This window comes from Squalius cephalus (genome assembly GCF_949319135.1).
Source record: "Squalius cephalus genome assembly, chromosome: 4".
Classification (NCBI taxonomy): domain Eukaryota; kingdom Metazoa; phylum Chordata; class Actinopteri; order Cypriniformes; family Leuciscidae; genus Squalius; species Squalius cephalus.
Genome location: NC_137125.1, coordinates 51,311,073 through 51,333,083, shown reverse-complemented (window position 1 = coordinate 51,333,083; position 22,011 = coordinate 51,311,073). Strand labels below are relative to the sequence as shown.

The following is a 22,011-nucleotide window of genomic DNA, read 5'->3' as shown; positions in this document are numbered from 1 at the left end:
CAAACCAAATCCCTTGCAATTTACACATGCTGTCCGCTAGAAATGTAGGATGTTTTCCTGGTAACCAAAAAACAGAAAACTGCAAATGTTTTTTTTCCTCCCTCTTTTGTTTTGGAGCCACCAAAGTTATTTTGTTCATGTTGTTTATGTTCCTTGGACAGAATTGGCCACACCTCAAATAAAGTTGATTTGGAATGCACAGGGAGTGTGTTTTTAATCACTATACAAATGCAAATTTCTACCTATAAACCTTCAAATTTCAAGACTTAGGCCCAATCCCAATTCTATTTTATACCTCTTCGCCTACCCCTTACCCTTCGCCTACCCCTTACCCTTACCCCTTGAAACAGAGTGGCAAGGCATAGGGGTGAAAATTTTCCCCTAAGAAATGGGACACCACTACTACACCGTTACACGTCATTATACGTCGTTGATAGCGCCTACGTCACAGGAGATGCGCCAATGTTTATCACAAACTTCCAAGATGCCGTCGTCAGCTGTAGTCTTGCGTGAGTTACAGCTATGTTTTTGCATTTTTCTTCTGAAGTTCGCAGAAAACAACGGAGATGACGATATCTTCGACGCCTAATGCTGCGTTCACACCAAACGCGAATAGAGCGTCTGGCGCAAGTGATTTCAATGTTAAGACGCATTTACGCGCGTCTGGAGGTCTTGCGGCGCAAATGAGGCGTTTAGCGCGGCGTGGTTGAGGCGAATTCGCCTCATTCGCGCGTCCACTTCGCTTCAAACTTTTGCTTTTTACACACGTCATATTGTTAACTTTAGCGATTTTTTTGCAACCGTCTATTTGAATAACATGACCGTAAATATGAACACAAGATTGAATGTGACATAAAGAAAATGATTATTGGCAGTCATGTTGCCTCTGTAGCCGGTGTATGCAGGTACATTTCTCATACCCCTTCGTTTGAAGTGTGGTCCCGAAAAATCTTCGTTTCAAGGGCTATCTGGCCCTTCCCCTTACCCCTACCCCTCCAACCAAAAGAGAATCGAGACAACCCTACCCCTTCACGGGAACGCGCAAAACGGAGGGGTAGGGCCAAGGGGTAGGGGCAAGGGGTGAATTGGGATTGAGCCTTATTAAAACTTTCAAACAAAACTATGTCAAGTCAACATTCAAAGTTTTTGTTGCCAAACTTTGCAAAGTCAGGAAAACTTCTTTGAATTTCAATGTATTTGAATTCTACTTTTACATTCAAATTCAAACTGCAGTTCTGCATTACTTGCAACCTCAATTCCAATTCCAATTCAGCACCTGGACTGGAATTTAAAAGGCATTCCAAATTCTCCGTACTGCTGGGTGAACGCTGTTAATAATCAATGTTAATATGAGTCGCCTTTTATAAATTCCGCTGGCTTTGTGCACGGTTCCAGTTGGCGGTCTGAGTAGATGAATTTTAAGGAACATGGCGCAGGAGTCGGACGCTCAGATGAGCTGTGCGTCGCTGACCTTTAAATCGGCGACACTCAGAGGATGGCTCACTGCTCAGGAAGTGATTGGGTTGAGCTATCTCGCGCTTCTCTCTAGTCTTGGAATGTGCGCGAGCAACGAGCCGCTCAGCCTTCCTTCCCAAACGCAGGATTGAGGAAGCCTCCGGAAGGATGTATGGTTGCGAAAAAGTTACATTGGCATTAGTTTAAAATGAACAAAAAGGTCAACATATTGGCCGCCTGTTTCTGTCGTGGAGGCAAACGTGACAGAAACAGAGAGTGTTTGTGCAATAGTCGCATGCTAGTGAGCTGAAATTGTTTTGTTTGGTTGTTTCATCTTGTTAATGCTGGTGTATCACTCTCTGAGCCCACACCGCTAACAGATCAGAGGTCAACTCTACCTCTTTAAACACCTTTCTGACACCTAGATGGCTGTAATATGTCATCACAACAGCCCGATGTCACGCCTACATGCTTCTGTTTGTTCAGCATCCTCCTGTTTGCTTCTTACCGCTGTTTCGTCAGTATTCAGTATCGCTAACATGTGTTTTCACACTGTTAAATGCCCATTCTGCCATCAGGACTAGATGCCTGGGCGGCACATGGAGCCAAACAAACAAACCGGCATGTAGCTTATAGTTGGAGAATGGCAGCTGGGCTGATTGGTAGGGCAGGAGACACAATTGCCAGTCGCGTAAGCTTTCTGTAATCCCCCTTCCCTTTCGTCCTCTCGCTTTTTATTTGTGTTTTAAATGTCAGTGTATAAAACGCACAGGAGATATTGCCACTCGGAGGGAGAGGCTCTACGACGCGAGAGGACTGTTGTGTGCCTTGGGAAATCCTTGTAAGCAGCATGAAGAAGGCACAAGGATTTACGGGGAAGAAATAGGTGTTTATTGACTTCTCCTCTGGGCTTACGGGGTAATAATAGACCCGTCACATTACGCAAATGTGGAAAAGCGGCTTCTGAGCGTGTCAAAAGCGCGAGATGAGACGCTGGATAGAATTAGTCAGCCGACAGGCTTTAGACACTAATACAAGTAATTAAAACCGTGAGCTCCAGCACTTAGATGCTTGTGCGGTAAATAATTTATACGCCATGATCTATGGATCACTTTCCCTGCCTTTCCTGGACAGGGAAAGGGGCGGATTCATCAGTGTCAGGAAACGAGCAGGCGTTTACTTTTTAATGTAAATAAGTCATTCTTCAAAATGCTTGTTACTTGGCTAAGTACACGCAACACAATCTGAATCGAGTTACCGTAAGCATATAAAGGTCAAAAAGAAAAGATATTTGAAGGTATATTCCATGTTTAGTACAAGGTAAGATCAATCGACAGCATTTGTGGCATAATGTAGATGACCATAAAACCTAATTAAAACTCATCACTCTTTTTCTTTAGAAAAAAGCTGGGTTACAGAGTCTAGCTACAGGTGAATGTGGCCAATCTGTAAACGTTTAAATAGTACAGTTCAAGACGTGAAAAATATGTGTGTTAACATTATTTTAATGTGAAAAACAGCTTTCTAACCTGTGTAAAGTTGTTAAATTGTACAACTCTGTTGCTAGACAGTGTAACTCCACCCTAAAATGACTGTAAAAATGATGATTTAAACAACTTTACAGCTCAAATAATACACAAGTTTTAACAGAAGAATTAATGTAAATGCTTCATAGTTCTGCTTTTAAATGCTTAAAAAAATTGTCCCCGTTGACTTCTATTGTACATACCTCACCTTAACCTTGATTTTTTTTTTCAAAGTAAAGGAGTCTAAATAATTTTTTGGGGTAATCAACATACTGTTGATTAAAACGGCTCTGAATAAGTTAATAAAGTAAAGGATCGACAGCATTGATTAACTACACCTGGAAGGCAGCACTCAACAAGCCCTGATTCATATTGATTCATATGGCTAACATGAGGCAAGGATGGCATAAGCAAATGTAAATATTCAATATTTACCATCCTCTGGTGTTATTAGAGTCAGGGGCTCGGTCATGGGCCACCAGTTATCACAGACCTTCCTCATCCAATATCACTCGGCTTCCTCTGGAAGTATCGCACGGCAATTTGCAGTCACGCTGTGTGCCGGGAATCCATTCTCTGAGTATACAGACGGTGGCGAAACTACAATAGATACACGAAAGCGCATCCACCTAGGCTTTGTTTTACAACTAATATCTTTCCACAGAAGGGGAAAAATTATTTGATTTCCCAAATACAAAACTCATATTTGCATGGAACGGCCTGAATATATTAAAAGCGAAAGGCACCAAAACTTTAACTTACGGATAACTAGATACACAAGGGTGTGACTCTTGGAGAAGGTGTCGCCATCGTTATACTCTGTGAAAATATTAACGATGAGGGTTAGCGCCCATTTTCCCTTCCTTTAATTAAATGCCCGGGGTACTAATGAGGTAAACCACCACTGATAGCGCTTATTAGCAGGAAGGAGGGCAAGCTCTCTCTCACACTTAATTTAAACCTAAAAATACGGAGCCTGGCAGATGTCAAGCACTTACATAATTCGAGGCGGCGCATTTGTATTGTGGGGATGTGAGAGAAATAACACATCGGCAGTCAGCGGGTAAGTAAACAGGTCTGGTAATAGGGGATGCGACGTGCGCGATGTTGCTGTGACCTTTACCAAATCACTGACAATAGCGATGCGGCAAAGCCGGAATCAATAATGGCAAATTATCTTGGAGGGGTACAAATGACAGCTAGTTAGGATATGCAATGCTACAGGAAGCTACAGAGTTGTACAAAACTTAACTTGCACTTAATGTACAATGGAAGTGAATGGGGTCAATCCATAAACATTAAAGTACTCACTGTTTAAATAATAGTATCGCCTCAAGAGGAGAACAATATGTGAGTTAAAAAGATTTAAACATCATAAAATCGATTACACATTTCTGTGTAGTTACATCCAATTTCACTTGTCTAAAATTATTTAAACAGCTCAAATAAAATGCAAGTTAAGCGCTTTTATTAAATTAAATGCTACACATTTCTGCCTTTAATTCACTTCTATAGTAAATGCCTCATCGTAACTTTGATTTGCTTTTTTATGCAAAATAATTTTTTGTGGTAATCAACATTATGCCACAAATGCTGTCAAATGTGCTTGTATTGAACCTGAATAATCTTTTAATATGTCAAAATCTTTTGTCACAGCATGATTTCAAGGTTGGCCAACAGAGGTGGTGAGGTAAAGTAGCTGTAGACAACAGAAAGGTTTCAGGTGTGAGGTTTCTTTTGGAGAAGGGCCGGCCTGACAGGTTGAAATTTTACTGACAGCTCCAGAATTACATTGCCAAATCAAACAGAGTAGCTGGAACTGAGGAAATCTTTTCCAGAGCGCCATGTATTATGGATGGACTTAAGAGATTAGCGAGGAACTGCTCACCTGCAACGGACGCTGTTTGTCGTTGTTCTTTGGAGATTTCAGGCCACTGCCTGGTTGCTGTAGGAGTAATTGCCTTGCTGCTTGTAGGGCCTGCAAAGAAAAGAGAAGAGAAAGAAAGACGAAAAATTAGTTTTTTTTTTCTCCTCCACTTCAACTCCGGCACACTCAAATATCAGACACTATGAAAGGTGAAATCAACCCCACACATTCCATCCACTACACTATTCATTGTTGTTGATGAGCCATGAATCATCTCTAAGATATACATTTTTCATGATAATCCACAAAGCCGTGATGAAAGATAAATACAGTTTGTCTAGCACCTCTGAAGAGCACGAGGGGAAAAAACACACACAGAGAGTGTCAGTGGTATTGACCTGTCTAGTGTGTGCTCAGCTGAAATACCCACTTCTCAGCAAATTACCGTCCCATTTGCATATTCATAATATCAATTTGAAGTAGAGGCAGGCAATGTGAAGTGTTCCTAGAAGCTGTAATTAAAGTTGACAAAATCAACATCAGATTACCTCAGGAGTGAATTAACAAGGAGCTGAGCATTAGCAGGGCCCCTGAGCACAGGGGTGACGCCGGCCCCACTCTGCCAAATCACTCCAAATACCTACTTATCCAATGTCATATAACAATACAAGAATACTAGGTTGCTAAGGCAAGCATCCCTATTGTTCATACTTCGTTTTAAGGGTTTGTTCAAATATTTTAACCATTAAGTATTCAACTTTGAGACGTAAAACGTTCCGCACAGTTTGTGCTACAGACATGAATGATAGCTCAAATTGTGCAATTACTTTTCTTTCTAAGGGACAAAACTAATGATTTACGCACTGATCTATATAAATGACTGGATTGCTCATTGCGTTCTAAACTGCCAGCAAGGAAGTGTTCGATCGGCCATATTGGTATTCCCTACCGACAAAGGGCATCAATGACTTACAGCCAAAATATTGACCTAAAATCACCTGATTTGCAGCGTATCATTCGCACATGAAGAGTTTTTAAGATGTACACGTATGCATGTACATTAATTGATACTTTGAAAGTTATCTGTAATGTTTATGGTCTTTTCGGGCAGGATAAGCAATATCTAGAAATCGTTAAGATTGGTGTGTCTATACAATCCCCTATTTCTATTGTACTAGACTATATTAAAAATGTTTACCATGCATCATCTTGCTTGGAGCGACAGTATAAATACTTGGAAATAAAAGCTTCATGTCTTTTAATCCATATGCAGCCAGCGTCATTTCTCTGACTAAGTTGTGAAGCATGTAGGATATTATTTCCTGATGTTTTTTTGTTGACCAACATCCATTTCAGACTCTTGGAGATCTTGGAAACTGTTAAAAAGCCACAAGTCAGCTCAAATGCCTTACAAAGCATTAATCTGTATTCATAAATCATTGTATCATTTGTAATATAAATGCTGAGGTGTCTCGTTCGTTGGCTGATCTAATATTCACTACTGTAATGAACATGAACATAACTTTTAATAACCAGACTTTAAACCAATAACCATTTAAATGTTTGGGACGTTTGCGGTGTAAGAATGTACAGGGAGACTTCAGATATAAAAACGCTGACTCGTTCGGTAATGTTTTCTCATTAAAATCAGATGATTTCCTATTAATTCAATAGAATGTGAGGGAATACTAGGGAATACCAATATGGCGGCGCGGTGGCTTCACTTGTTATGACGTCATGAGCAATCCAGTCATTTATATAGATCAGTGGATTTATGCCATATAGACGAAAAATGGGTAAATATACCCATTACAAATATAATATTTACATGTATGAAGTCCCTACTCTGGGCTCTTTTGGCCTGGACCAGTTAGGTTGCTTACCTAGCAACCTCTTAGAAATATCCTAGCCATCCACATCATCATATTTCACCTTAGCAATGAACCGTCACTCAGAGCACAACCACCACATCCCCAAAGCACCTAGAAATACCCCAGCAATCACCCTCAACACCCAAGCAACTTTTACACGGGCAACCATTTTTCTTCAGAAAATGTAAAAATCTGTTGAAAAACATGTTACAGTAGGTAGGATGTCAGGTAGGTTGAAATGATGTACCTTACAGTGTTCCTCATGTATCTACAGGAATACTGATACACACTTTCAAGGGTAAGCAACTCTTTCCAGACTTCCTGGAGTTGAACAACGGCTATGTGAACACACTTGCAGTCGGCCTCAGTGCCCCGACACGAGGAGAAAGCAACAAAATAAATAAAGCAATACAAACAACACAATAACTTCACAGGTGTTTCATCTGTCTGGAAAGAGGAGAGCGAAGGTCGAGGGGTGCGATGAAGAAAAAAAAAAAACCCTTCAGATAAAGAGTGACACTTCTTCCAGCAGAATCAAGGGCTTGCTTTATTTCCTGGTGCTTGCCAGTATCCATGACAACAGCTGCCTTGACAGGATGTGCATATGGCACTTCTCTGCCAGCTGGTGAGAACAATGTTTGAACTAGTACATTGAGATGCTGAGCAAACAGGGGGAGAGAAGGAGAGAGAGAGGTGAGGGAGAAAGGAAGAGAGGGAGAGAGAGATAGGGGGAAAAGTTGCCACGTCTTAACCCGCTGGGAAGACAGCCATCCCCCTGATCAATTATGAAGAGACAGGGCGAGGAGCTGCCACTGTCTGTCTGGCTGTGCGGTGAGGAGCCAGGCTCTCCGAGCTCCTGGTAAACAAACACAACACAGTGGCGCTGGGTCCTAACAGCATCGATCTGTCTCCTCTGATGCACACACACTCACAGCCGTTGTCTGATACTTCAGGGGACAGCAGGATGTGGAGAAGAGCTGGACTACTTCAGATCAGATCCCTGTCCTGTCCTGTCTTTGAAGGAACCAAACAGACAACAACAAATGCAAACAGAGTCTTGAGCATTGAATGTGGGATAGGCTACTTGTGTAACTGGATACGTTTTGGGAAAAACTCAAGGTTTTAGGTTCTCTGAACTAATCAAGTAACATCCGAAGTTGGGAAGTTTGCAACAAGCAAGTTTCCGTACTTCATTGTGCCTTATTTTTCCATTCTGAACGATGCATTTATCGATTAGTCATGGTGCTTTCAGATGCACGAGTGAGTTATAAGTACCCTCGCCAAGTCATTATCAGTTGGGCCGCGTGGATGAGATTGTAAATTGCGGGAGATTTCACGCCCATCCAAGCGGTGACTGTGATTGTGTGGCTTTAGTGGTCGGCTAATGGCTTTAGCACAACAATTAACAGGAGGAAATGTTTATCCGTGCTCCGATCGATACAGACTCACCGTCCTCTGATGAATAAAAGGACAAAGTCAAAGAAGTCATTCAATACAAGGTAGAGGTCAGGAGAGTGGCGCTTCCCACAGCACACGGATGGAGACGTTTAATGGCTTTTCCAATATGAACATGAACGCTGGGAAGGTGGGGGAATGTAATCAAGTCCACTTTGCATATTAGAGGGACCATTGTTTAGAACTGTTAAAGGGATAGCTCACTCAAAAATTAAAATCATGACATTATTTACTCTCTCAAACCCATTTGAGATTCTTTTTTCAGTGAAACACAAAATCCTGGGCCTCTTTTTTCCCCCAATATAATAAAGGTGAATGAAAACTGTAAATGTCAAGCTGCAAAAATGAATTCCAGAACCAGATAAGTCTGATTTTAGACTGATTTCATCAATGAATCGGATTTGTTTGTTAATCTATCGTGTAAAGAACAGACAGACTCTGTGTAAAGAAAGGACTGAACAGACAGCCAATTCATGAACAACCAAATCAGGTTCACTGAATCTGTTCACAAAACCAGTCTAAATAATGAATTCGAATCAGACTGATCTGGTTCTTGAATTCAATGATCCGAACACAATGGTGAACAGTCCCGCAAGTTGAATAACAACTTAGATTTTGCATCTGACTGCAGAAGACTAAAAAAAAGATTAAGACATATTCATTCTGGAGCCTCAGTCCTCATTCGCGTTCATTACATGGAAGACAGACCAGGAAAAATGATCCTTTTGTGTTCTACGAATACGAAGAAAGTTATAAAGGTTTGAAATAATGTGTGAGGGTGAGTAAATGATGACAGAACTTTCACTTTTTGGCTGAACTATTCCTTTAATATTTCCTGCAGAAATTTTCGTCTGCCCTGGTCCTGTAATAGTGCAAAAACATTCCTTATTAGTGACAACACCAGACTATATTACTTATATTCGTCCTTGTGTGAGAAAAAAAAAAAACACAAGAATGCAACACAAAGGCATATTAGGTGCTTTCCAGATTCAACAAAAGCAAAGCAACCACTGAAGTTTTGCTGGACGTCTGGAAGCTGCTTGCTTTGCTTTGCTTTTCTTCATCCTATAAGTTTTGTTGCTGTGCAGAAGAAATGCAGGCTGCCATCCATTAATGCACACATTGTATAAACAGCACAATGCATCACATTCCACAGAGCTAGGAGCTCAAGGAGAACCTGGGCTGGAGCGTAAATAACAAGGCACTCAGGAACATATTTGATGTTGATATCTATCTCTAAGGACTGGAGGAGGAGGGGGGGGGGGAGAACAGAAAGAAACAAACTTGCACATTCAGTACAATGAAGAGCACATGGAAGACACACACATAAACACATGATTGCGAGGGCTTCGCAATCCTTATGAAAATACGATTCGGCCCAAATGGATCAGCTGTAATTGGTTTCAGATAGCGAGGTCGAGGGGGAAAGGCGATACCAGTCACTATTATACAAAGCGGAGGGGAGAAACACGAATGTTTACACAGGCGTTCCTCCGCTATGTTAATAGCCAAGCAGAGATCACCGGAGAGAAAAAGAGACAGGCGAAAGAAACATATGTCAGCTCTCTCACCCCTTTCACCAGGCAGTCTGCGTTTAGACTTAACACAGGGGTAATGAGGAATACATTGCAACGTTCCCAGCGCTAAAACAAGCATGAAAAGCATTAGCAGCCAGTCGCAACTTGGCACATCATTACAAATGCATCCTCGTTTCCAAGGATCAGCCTTTAAACCAAGCTTTTAGAGTCGATGCGGCTTCTGCAACTGTGACCAAACGTATTACAAGACTACACAACAGTGTTACAGTGAGAAAAACTAGCTTTTTGAGAACGGAAACACAGTGGATTCATCTGGATTTCTGAGAACGCTAGGTCCACAATACTTACGGATAAACAAGGGTGGGGTGCTTTTGTGCACTTCAAATGCCTGTGATTCAATTGAAATGTGTTTTTCTCATGTGACTTCTCTAGATTACAATGCCACACGCGTTCTGCAGGAAGTTTTGTGCACCAGAAGATCTCCGGGCTTGTAGTCGCAGAGGGCACGTCAACCATCTCTTATGGAAAATGCACAACAAGACAGAGATAGAGCGAGAGAGCGAGAGCACAACCCTTATCAAGCCGACAGGAGTCGGCTGCCACGAAAAACAAAGGACAAACAGTTTAAGCTGAACAAACAAACAGAGCTGATTGGCCGGTGGTCTGCGCAGCCTGTGCAAAGATAGGGCCCCACTCTTGACAGCAAAATATTGACACCATATCTGTTATGTAAGTGTGTTTAGGACATAGGGGTCTGATGAGGGGCCAGGCCACTCATGAATAGAAAACGTCGCTCCAGGCACGGATTTCATAAACAAGACGTGCGCTGAGGACATAACAGCCCCGCAGCGGCCCTGCGTTGGGCGCCACGCGCTCTTCAGTATGAATGACAGCTGAACACGTTAAAGGTCCATTTGGACACACAACAGCAGTAGGTCAGTCTGTGGACAGTGTACCAACCTCTGTTGTGAGGAGGTTGACTGATACAATGGTGGAACAGACTGCCTTTTATCAAAGGTCATCCATAGCTGTGATCTGTGTTAGCGCACCAGTGAACCAGGGCTTATCGAGGTGGCTGGGCTGTCTTTTTGAGATCCAAATACTGAGGCTGCATTTGGCTCTATGGAGACAAATTGTCTTTAAATTAGTAACCGTGAAATTACACACTGAATTTTGTTTTTATGTGAACACTCCGAAAAAAACATTTAAAACGAACCAAACTCAGACTATATCAGGTGGCACGTATTAGGGATTATTAGTTTAGTGATGATCATATGATGTTATATACAATTACCATCATATTAAGTAAAAATACAACAAATTAATGAATTACTATAATTCAAGTGATTAACAAGCTCTGTTTTTTTAGAACAATTATTAACAACAACAACAATAATAATAATAATGAAAATGATCATCTAATTATTAATATAATCTAATTTTATTATTAATAAAATAATGTCCAGTTTACAAAAAAAGAGTATGAATGAAATGAAAAGAATGAAAAGACTTATAAATTATAAATAAGATACACCTTCCTTTGTTCTGTTGCTTGTTTATTCTTTAACTTTCTTCTACCATTTCTGGTTTTAACAAAAGGAGAAGTCTACTTATCCACTATGTGTGTATAACAAATAAATAACTTTTGACTTGTGAGCTCTGAGTTTAGTTCTTTAAAAAGGACTCAAGTGGGAAAACACCCCAAGACACAACATGTCCAGTAAGGATGAGCCGTGTACGCACAGCATCCATTCCAGCAGCCGACACAAATAAAAAATGAGGAGAGGAGAGCGAGTGAGAGAGAGAGAGAGAGAGAGAGAGAGAGAGAGAGAGAGATCTCAGTTATTGTGGATACAGACACAGAGTGTTTTTCCTCAGCCAAACGCCATACTTCTCAGACAAGAGAAAAGGATGTGGGAATAATGAGTGTTTTTATGTATGACTCAATAAATCAGCGGTGTGTGCAGCTCGCGGGCCGGTCCGTGGAGACACTCCTCAGCTGCAGGGCCAAGCGCGAGCTAACCGGCAGAACAATGGGCTTCTGTGAGCTGCGCTCTCTCTTTTTCTCCTTTCATTCCTTCTCCAGCTTTTTCCCCTCAATCTCTCGTACGCAGTTCCCATCTTTCCTCGCTCCGCGCCTCACATCTCCGTCTCCCTCGCTCGCTTCTTGTTTATTGATTTTCTAGATTAAGGATCCCAAGGAGAGGGATTGTAACACACAACCATAAAATTATTTTGGGGTGTGCTTATTTGCCTTCCCCTTGCATCTATTTGGCCTGTGTCTGTAGACAATTATGCTTCCCCAGCCCAGTCTCAGGTGCTAATAATGAAGGACAAATAGAATCATATGTGTAAACTTCCCCTTCTGATGAAAATTTATATTAACTTTCTGCCACTGTAAACACAGAGGCATAGCCCAGCCCTCCCTGGTGAATTTGAGATGAATTCGCTCATTTCTACCCCAGAAAGCCGGGCATTTACTGGTGGGAGAGAGAGAAAACAGAGATCTGCTTCATTGTGTAACCTCACACTTATTTTTTCAAGTGCGAGGAGACAAAACACGAGTCTGTCCGGCCCATCAGGGTTAGTGTGTATGCGCAGACAACAGTGATGTGTGCGTTTGCCCGTGTTGTGTGTGTGTGAACGCACGGTCCTCGTTGGGGAACCGGTGCCAGCAATAACAGGCCAAACAGAGTCGGCTTCCACCGTTCACTGCAACCACAAACATTCATACGCTTCCCGCCTCCTGCAGACATCGTTATGGATGGTTCTCGCAAATCCGCGCTGCACTTTAGCACTGGACCACGTATAATAGTTTACAGTATCGCCAGCAACCTGTGGAGGGAATCAGACGGCGGGGGCCCCGTACTGAAAACAACATCTGTATCCCATAGAAATCCAGCAACACGTACTGAGAAGAGCGAGAGAATTTCCACTCAAATTAGTTGCTTTCGCTAAGTTGAACATCACTATTACTATTGATCATTAGACTGATTTGAACAAATCATTAACCTTAGTTTTAAACTTTGGCATATAACCCTTTGTGATTGATTATCACAAATTATAATTATGCAAGAAAATCCACAACAGCAATACGTTCATAAACACTTTTGTTTGGAAATAATGGCATAAATGGCAAAAAGGACTGATAACCAAGCTGACAAGTTGAAGCTGGCAAGCAGAATTCATATCCAAGAATCAGAGAAAACCAAATGTTTAAGTTTCCAAATCCATATACATGTTCAAAAAATTGAAGATACGTACATTGGCCAAGGGCCAATGAGGCACCCTTATTATAGAGCCATGCGATTTCTTGCAGTTCAGATTCAAATGTTTTACTGGTCGACAACAAATTTTGTGGAAACGAGTCATATCTAAGGATGAGAATATCCTGAATATCTGAGCCACAAAGAAACCATCTAACAACCACCTAGAACACCCTAGTATCATGGCAGTATGATTTGAGTAAAATTTGCTATCATGTAATCTCATGCAATTCAATTTAAAGATGCTTAAAACGTCATAAAGAGGTATCACAGATCAGTTGGAGAACCAAGTGCCTCTCCTCCTCTATATCTCTCTGGGAGCTCAGACATTGTTTCTGCACATGGTTTCTTTGCTTTATGAAATTCGATCTCTCCCTGCTTCTCAACGGCTGGCTTTGGTAAAGCCCTTGCTTTCAACTGCTGTATATCATCTGGGTTTAGATAAGGTGACTCTACTGGGCCTTTTATCTGCCTTCTTTACAAAGCCTCGACCAAGAAAGAAGACTGCTTTTCACTTATACCATCAACACGTGCAAACTAGTACAGGTCGGCGAATTAAATGAAGGAAGAGAGAGGCGGCGAACGAGTCCCCACTTCCTAGTGTGTGCTCGATGCACTTGGCTTCTTTTTCAAGTGATTATGATCCATCTCTTTTTAGCAGTTCCACGCCACTGAGCGTCACATGGTTGGAGGAATACCTCTTAATAAATGTTGCATTCAGGGGCGAGAGAAAGCACACTCCACACTTTATTTAGAGAGAGGCCGCAGGAAATAAGAAGGAAAAGAGTAGCACAGAGCTTTTGTCAGAGCGAACGAATGGGCTTGTACTCCGTTTGGGCATAGCGTTTGTTGACAAGAACTTATTAAGAGGCTCAGACAGCAGAGTACACAGCTAGAGGCGAAGTGTAGACTCTCTGCAGAAGGGGAGAGAGGCACCAATCTCTCAGTCCCATTGACAAAAGAAGTGTTTGTGCAGGGTTTCGATAGCAATACACAGATGCAATGAAAAACAAACTACGGGTCTCATGCAGACCTAGGTAGGAAATGATTGCAGTTGACTGAGCAGGTGGTAAACTTTAACAGTACGAGTGAATGAGATCATGGTGTGCTTATGTTTCTATTTAAAATAAATAGACGAATGAATAAATAAATAAAAAGACAAACTCAAAATTGCATTGCCCACATGAGCAACACTGCAATGAACTAAACCTGGCAAAACCTAATTTTGGAGATGTACTCAACTGGGAAAAATATATTAAGTAAATGGCTAAATTAAGTTAATAATGTTGTCTCTTTTATTCTAAAAATGCACAATATTTTCTTTTAGGTGTATGTTTAGAGTTAAGTCTGTAATAATCATAACTAGTTTCACATAATATCCGAGCATGTGTGTGTGGTCCACGGTGAGCTCTTATATGCACTGTTACCCACAAGCTTGACTGGCCACTTTGTGACCTTCAACGCACAACACAAACCTTTGATTACTGTGCAACTAACCAGTAACCACAGATGAAATGTTGTAGAATATGCGGTTTCTACTCCAACTGAAAAATACATGCTAAAGGAGGCTCAAAAATGGTGCTCCGGCTGGTGCAGAAAAAATTATCACCACAAAATGGAATCGGGTTACAAGATCACGAGTCACTCCAGGTGAAAACAAACTATTGTTTTCAGTCCATTTACCTGAGCGCTCAACTGTCATTAGTTTGCGGTGGGCCGGTAGTCCATTCAGCCTGGGTGATGGATCTTCCCAGCCCATCTCAATGAGCGCTGAGCTGTGCCGGAGATCAGTGGAGTTAATAGCGTTACATCTAGCCGGTGGTGGGCCAATGCATCTCCGTCAATCCTTCCCGCTGATGGAGCACTGGGGCCCCGGGCCCTCCTGGCTATGTGTGCCAGCGATCTGCGGCGTTTGTCTTGTGAATATTCCAATTACAGTGCGTGCCTGACCTTTTGAGTGAGCTGAGCTGGGGTAGAGTTATCTTCCCTCCTGACACACAGCGCCTATCAGTCAATGTTTCAGCGAGAGAGACAGATCTGTTCTAAGGGTTTCAGGCTGATTACAAAGAGCTTTGGATTGTTACACATAGCCCTAGATGTGCGGCGATTAAGATGCATTCAGTGCTCAGATAAACATTCGTGTTCACTCAAACACGCCCGCTCTGTGTATCCACATGCCATGTATCTGCTATAATCATCTGGCTAACTGCCTGACTACACTCGCTCCCGTAAACAAACCCTGTGACGGGCCTATACGCCATTTTACAAGGTTTATTTCACAGACCTAGCGTGAACAAAGTCATACTTTTGTAGTTCCCTCACCCTCCCAACAGCTAATCTACATCTTTCATTGAATCAAGAATGGAAATGGCCAAGAAATGCTTCTTTTTCAATTTCATGCTGAGGTAGCTCAACTTAGTAGATGTAATTTCTCCTAACAAGAAAATTCATCACAATGTCGTTCACTTAGTTCGACCATGAGAGAAATTCCCCTCCTTCTTTCGCTTTTCCCCCCCTTATTCTACGCTTTGATGAACATCCCTAAAGCATCCCCACTTCCTCCATAACACTTCTGACCATAACTAGACAATTAAGTCAGCTGTTAAAAAGAAACAAGAGACTGTGATCTAAATCGAACAGAAATTAAATGTAAGAACATGCGTGCCTGGCAATGTAAACCACAAATAATATATAACTTGTGTACACAAGATGAATTATCTGGGATTAATGTTGAAACGATTTTCACTGAAATTACTAGTAAAGTTCACAAGTATTAATTTAAACACAAAATTCTAAAGTAGAAAGACTGAAATAGTATATTCTTGTAAACTCTTTGTTTTGTTTACAACTTTGAATTTTTATTTTTTATTTTTTACAGTGTATCACACATAATTATTTTAAATAGTTATGTTATGGCTATAAAATATGACAACATTTGCCAAAATCATGCAGTTAAGCCAATGATGACCTATAATACCTGGCCTTATTTTATAATCATATTACTGTTGTTGATGTATTATAAAAGCTCCTCTTAATTGTGGTAAAAATCACTGCAACATAGCTATTTGCTTTACTTCTTAATCAGATTTGGCTCAGACAACCATAGTCAAACTGAGGTAAGCGCCCAATGTCACCACACAACTAAGGAAATACCTAGCGGGCAAATTCATGCATCAAATAACTTCGGGTAAATACGTCTAGCAATAACAATCGCATTTCAATTGAAATGAAGTAGCATTGGAAGATTTGAGCGTGAAAGCAATATCAGCTTAGCGTCAAATCAAGCATGAAGCCTCACACACAACCTTAATTCATGTTTTGCATACGACAACAGCATTTCCTTATCACGCCGTTCACTCAATCCCTCTCAAGCACAATGTGGCGTACGCCGCTAGTTCCCACTCTTTGCACGTGCTAACATTCTCGGCTGTCCTCTGGCTCGTGATGGAGATGTTCAGGCCAAAATGACAGCGATGGAGAGGGGATATAGCATCTATCCTACACTTTAAAGATAAAAAATGTACCCGTACGAGCCCCCAGAAATAACACCCACTGAGAAAGCCTGCAAGCCCAGGCTAAGTGACACATGCGTGCATTTGAAAAGCCTCTTGTGTATTTGCGAGCTGAGGCCGGGCTTATTTACAGCATTTGTTGAAAAGCCCTGAAGAGCTGCAAGCTGAGAGGGTCTCTTACATATGTATTCAGTCTGAGGGCAGTGAGCTATGAGCCAGGCCAGACGCCACTCATATGATCTCCCTCTCGCTCGCTCTCTTCCAGCATTATGGAATTCAAATATTCAAGTGGAAGAGTGGCAACATCTGACTACCTTGTGCATAGTAAATAGACAGAGGGAGAGAGGAAGGAACAGGGAGAGAGAACAGCTCTGGCAATCGCAGCCCTCAACTCCTTAACCAGATTTACATCATTTTAATATTTGTTCCGGAAAACCATCACATACAAACATCCCCAGGCAGGCGTTTCACAGGCTGATTTGTTACTATTCATGGATAAACCGGAGAGAAACTGTAATACTAGACATGCTTGTTAAATTCACAAGGCTCCAAAGCTGCCTTCTAGAAAATCCTGCCTCTTGGTTGTCAGCTTAAGATGCCGGGCATCTGCATATGTGAGCTTTTTAAGCTCTGTTAAATGGTTTGTGGTGTCATAGGCTGTCAGAGATACTGGGAGGATGAGGTTCAGGATGCTCCAGTTTCCTCACCATGTTTTTATTGAGTTTGAGTTCAAGATGACTCTAAAAGATTCCTCGCTCTGGGGGCCTTTCTCTGAATTACCTGCCTCAAGAAATATAATGTTCGGTTCACTACTCTGCTCGCCACACAAGGTTTGGGCAATTAACTACACTACCCATAAGCACCTGCTCCATATTCTTAAAACAGTTTTTTGATGGCATAATCCACGGTGAAAATACGTCACTTTTGTCTCTGGTGGAGGCTTCTGCCCTGAGGGCTGTTATAGATTTCAGTGCTATTAAATTCCACAGGCAGGGCTGTTAGGAAACATCAAAACAGTAGGAAATGAGATGTGAAGTGGTCATTGATCTTGACCGACCAACTGCTGGAGTTTTATTTACACACAGAGGTTAAACGTAATTGCTAAACACAAGCGGCTGGTCAGAGTTGTGGCCTGATGGTTAGCCCCTGTGCTAACACGTTGAGCAGTGGTGCCCGGTCGGGGTCAAGGGAGTTTGAATCCGGGAAATGTCATTTCTTAATAACCCACTAGCCTCCATCCTTCTCCACTCTTGAATCAATAAAGAGGTATCGAATTAAATAAAAAATATAAATAGTATACCATAAAAGTACATGAGTATTTATAAATGTTAAAGTGGCCCTCCAGGGTCAGATTTGAGGAACCCTTATATAAAGTATAAAATAAAAAATATATAACACAAATGCATAAAAAGTATGAATACACAAACGTATAACATATAATATAAGGTTAATAATGTATAAAATAACATAACACAATTTAAAGAATCAAATAAGCATAAAAAAATAAGTATATTACAATAAAATAAAATATGGCTGCACTACATATGCACTAGTAAGGTAAAGGGACACCTTTGCAATATATAAACATTTGTTACATAAAACAATTCTCATTTGTTGCCTAAATGTGCAGACATGGCTTATTTCATTTATAACTCTAAGGCTGAAGGTGTGTGTGTTTCACTTGTGCACGTCTTTGACCTGTTTTTCGCCCCCGTGACGCGACTAGGGCTTGAGCAATGTTCACGAGTGTTTGTTTCCAGCAGATTTCACTCTGTTCCTTTCTCTCTCTATCCCTCCTCCTCATCCTGTCCCTCGCTCGATCTCTCTTTCAAAGCCACGGATTGACATTTCGCCCGGTCTCTAGAGAGGCCGATGGGAAATGGAGTTACTACTGCAGGCGCACTGCAATTTCCATACAGCCACATGTTATGTGGCCTAAACACAAGTGACCACTCCAGGATCTGAGCTCTGTGGCGATAATAGAATAATGCCTGCTGTTGTCTGGGGAGGAACGGAGCAGACACATCAGTCACGGCGAGGCTTATATCTTGCAGTGTCATCGCGAGAGGCAGCACGCCTCTATATGTCAAAGCTCGACGTCTACAATGTCCGCTGATAGTGAAATGGTAACCGTAAAATACAACAGCAAGCCATCGAGAGTGCATAAAACACATTTTATTCTTGTTTCTAGCGCTGATCTTGAGAGCTTTATGAAAGGTGGCTCTATGTGTGTGTGTGTGTGTGTGTGTTATTTACACACTGTAGTGGAGGAGTCTCAGGCCGGTGTGATAAAGCTAATGAGCTTCTTTGTGCTCGAGTGTAAATGAGACAGTCACCTCGCTTTCGCTATCTGCACGGTAGAGACTCCAGGGGTGATTACTGCTTTAAATTATGCTCAAGGGCAAAGCGCTATTTGCATCAGAGGGGCTTTTATTTGGCTGATGAGCGGCGAAAGCCGTCATCACCCTGCCTGAAGATGTTGCACTCGCAGCTCCCGGTGGACGGCGGGGGAGACAGGCTGTTTGTGTGGCGTCTCTGCGTTACTTTGTTACTTTCCCCTCCTGAATGACAGTCAATGGACCCCTAGAGACGCCTCCTCCCACCTCTTCTGAACGCATGCATGTGTGTTAATGTGTTTGTGGGGTGATGATGGAGTCAGACTCATTGAATATCAATTAGCACACTAGTTTTTCCTCTGTTATGCTTCCGTTCTTGGTCTATTGTGGGATATTTTCCAGGTGTTTTGGCGCAAAATCTTTGTGAAAATGAAGTAAATAAGTGCAAAATAAGTCCTATTTAGATCATTTGTTTTCCGTGGACACCCCCTCCCTCCCTCCTTCCCAAGTGGCTCCCTCAACTGCGATACTACCTCCAATTTCATTTGCTCTTACACCTGAAGAAGACGGGGAAAATATGGCTGACACTGGCTGTCAGGCGTCTCATCTTAAATTCTCCTCAAGCTAAAATGTCGGGTTAATTGCTGTCATTTTTACACCGGGCCAGCGACTTACACACCGCTTCCTGTAACAATTGCTGTTAGCAGGGGAAAAATATATAAAATGAACAGTGTCCTGTGCATCTGGACACGACATTCATAAATGCATTTGGAAGTGTGGCTAATAAAAAGCACAGAACTGATCTAAAAACAATATTGAGGGTTAAACAACAGAAATATAGCAAGAGCCAATGAAAATATGACGTTTAATAAACTACTGCAGAATTTATAATTGAATTCTAATGGATGATGGGGAAATAGATGGCGGGTGGATTTTAAAATGACGCTTTTTTTTTTAACTTATCCTCTCCAGACAGGAAGTTCATTTTTTAGAGTATGGCTAACCACACTATAAATCCATACAATCACAGATTATTAAACCAGAACAATCATCTAGAGGCTTCATTATATCACATCACATTATCTACAGATCAATGCAAACCTTCTTGTATACATGCACTACTATTAATTTAACAATATTAAAAGCTCATTTAACAACAGCCTACAATCAATATCCTTGGCAACCATTCTTGTCACAAACTAAAAAAAACAACAAAGCTGCAACACTAATTCCATAAAAAAGGTTCTTATTACAAAAAATTAGCCACAACACACCATCAAAGTTCATGCTTAAATGTGAAAATCCTGGATTTAGTGCTTTAATCAATGATGAAAATCGAAAGGAAATTAAATAATAATATTAACACCATAAATTTCTAAGTGTTTTTTCCTTAGTAAGAAAGTTTGGCAATGCACAAAAACATTACTTTACTAATAATAAGTAATACTTATTTTTAATTGGACTCTTTCATCTTTCTCTAACACACACACACACACATTATTAGGCAGATGTGTAGGAATTCTCTGACTGTGGCGTGTGTGAGAGGGAACTGTGCAGGAAGTGTGTGAAGTTAACAGCACCTGGCCTCCCTTTAAAAAGCCTCCCGAGGCCTGTTAGCTGGCCCACTCATTTCAATGTGTCTGTCTATGCTCTCTCGCTCGCTCTCTGTAAGTGAAACATTGTCACTCTCTCCACTGTCTCTATGGTACTTATCTCTCCTCTCTTCACTCTTTCTGCTTACACTGCCCTTTTCTTCCACTCTTAGTGCGGATTATCTACAGACAGATAACACAAAATTTATTCAAAAATCCAGCTATACAGGAATAATACTACTAACTGTTATTACAAATTATTAACAATAACGTTCATACAAATTAAATATTTTTTTAATAATGTTATTTGTTATACTATTTAAGACTATTAGCTATTGTTAAACTAACAATAAGTAACAATAATAGAAACATACAAATTAAATTTTACAATTTAATCATTTAATAACATTATTTGTTATTGTTTAACTATTTATGACTATTAGCTATTGTTAAACTAACAATAAGTGATAATATTAATAATAAACAACTTTAATACTTATGGTTAGATGCTTTCGTATTGTAATGCTGAATCTAATCTAATGTTGCGATATAAAAGCTATTTAAAAATATGTTTTTTTTATTTATACATATATTTAGATTTATATTATATACATTTATATTTAATAATAATGCTGTATTTTTTTACAATTTCTAATTATGTTTGTTTACTTAATAATAAAATAAAACTTAGCAATATTAAATACTGTTAACAAGTAATAATAATAATAATAATAACAACAATGATGATAATTGATAAACTACTACTACTACTACTACTACTAATAATAATAATAATACTTCTGATTAGATGCTTCTGTATTTTATTGGCTTTGGACAGTAGCCAGCACAAGACAAATTTAAATCTACAAATTAATTTATAGTAAATAATTTATATTTATTTACATTTTTGCAATTTATTTTCTAATAAATAATTTATATTTATACACATTAAAAATTCAATAAATAATTTATATTTGTATACTGTATATTGTACTGTTATATAAATGTATATTAATATCTTTCTAATTACATTTCTAATTATGTTTATGTTTACAGTATTATACAAATATGTTATATTAAAACATCTATTTTACATTCATTTTAAATTACAATAAGTAATTCAAAATTACTTTATTTTTAATATTTCAGTCTGTTTATAATATATTTATCATAACAAATAAATGAATATGTATTTATTTGTAATATACACATTTAAATTCATATTACATTAATATAAAACTAAAATTGAGATGTTCATTTTTACACTTTTTATAATATTTCAATAGGTTTATAATAATAATAACAATAGACAATCATCATCATCATCATCATCAACTACTAACAATTCACAAATATGAACTATAATCAATAATGTCTTTGATACAAGTTTACAAAAACACGTTTGAAGAGCACACTGTTAACCACAAAACACTGATCATCTCTATCTCGCACACAGTGAAGTGTGCAGGTTAAAACAGAAGTCAGTAATGAGAAAGCGGGGGGATTGACCCCAATCAGACACGTGTGTGAGACAGAGAGAGAGAGAGACGGCCAGTGTGATGATGAATGGGAGATGGGGGTGCTGTTGTAATC

General features: G+C 40.2%; 1 protein-coding gene across 10 annotated transcripts in view; it reads right to left on the bottom strand.

Moving 5' to 3' along the window:
• The window catches only part of foxp2 (forkhead box P2), a 146,073-nt gene that overhangs the window by 35,203 nt on the left and 88,859 nt on the right, over positions 1-22,011 (bottom strand). For all 10 annotated transcript variants that reach the window (XM_079869937.1, XM_079869943.1, XM_079869939.1 and 7 more), the window contains one exon: positions 4,870-4,959. In XM_079869937.1, the coding sequence (XP_079726063.1) occupies positions 4,870-4,959 (90 nt within the window). The remainder of the gene's footprint in view (positions 1-4,869; positions 4,960-22,011) is intronic.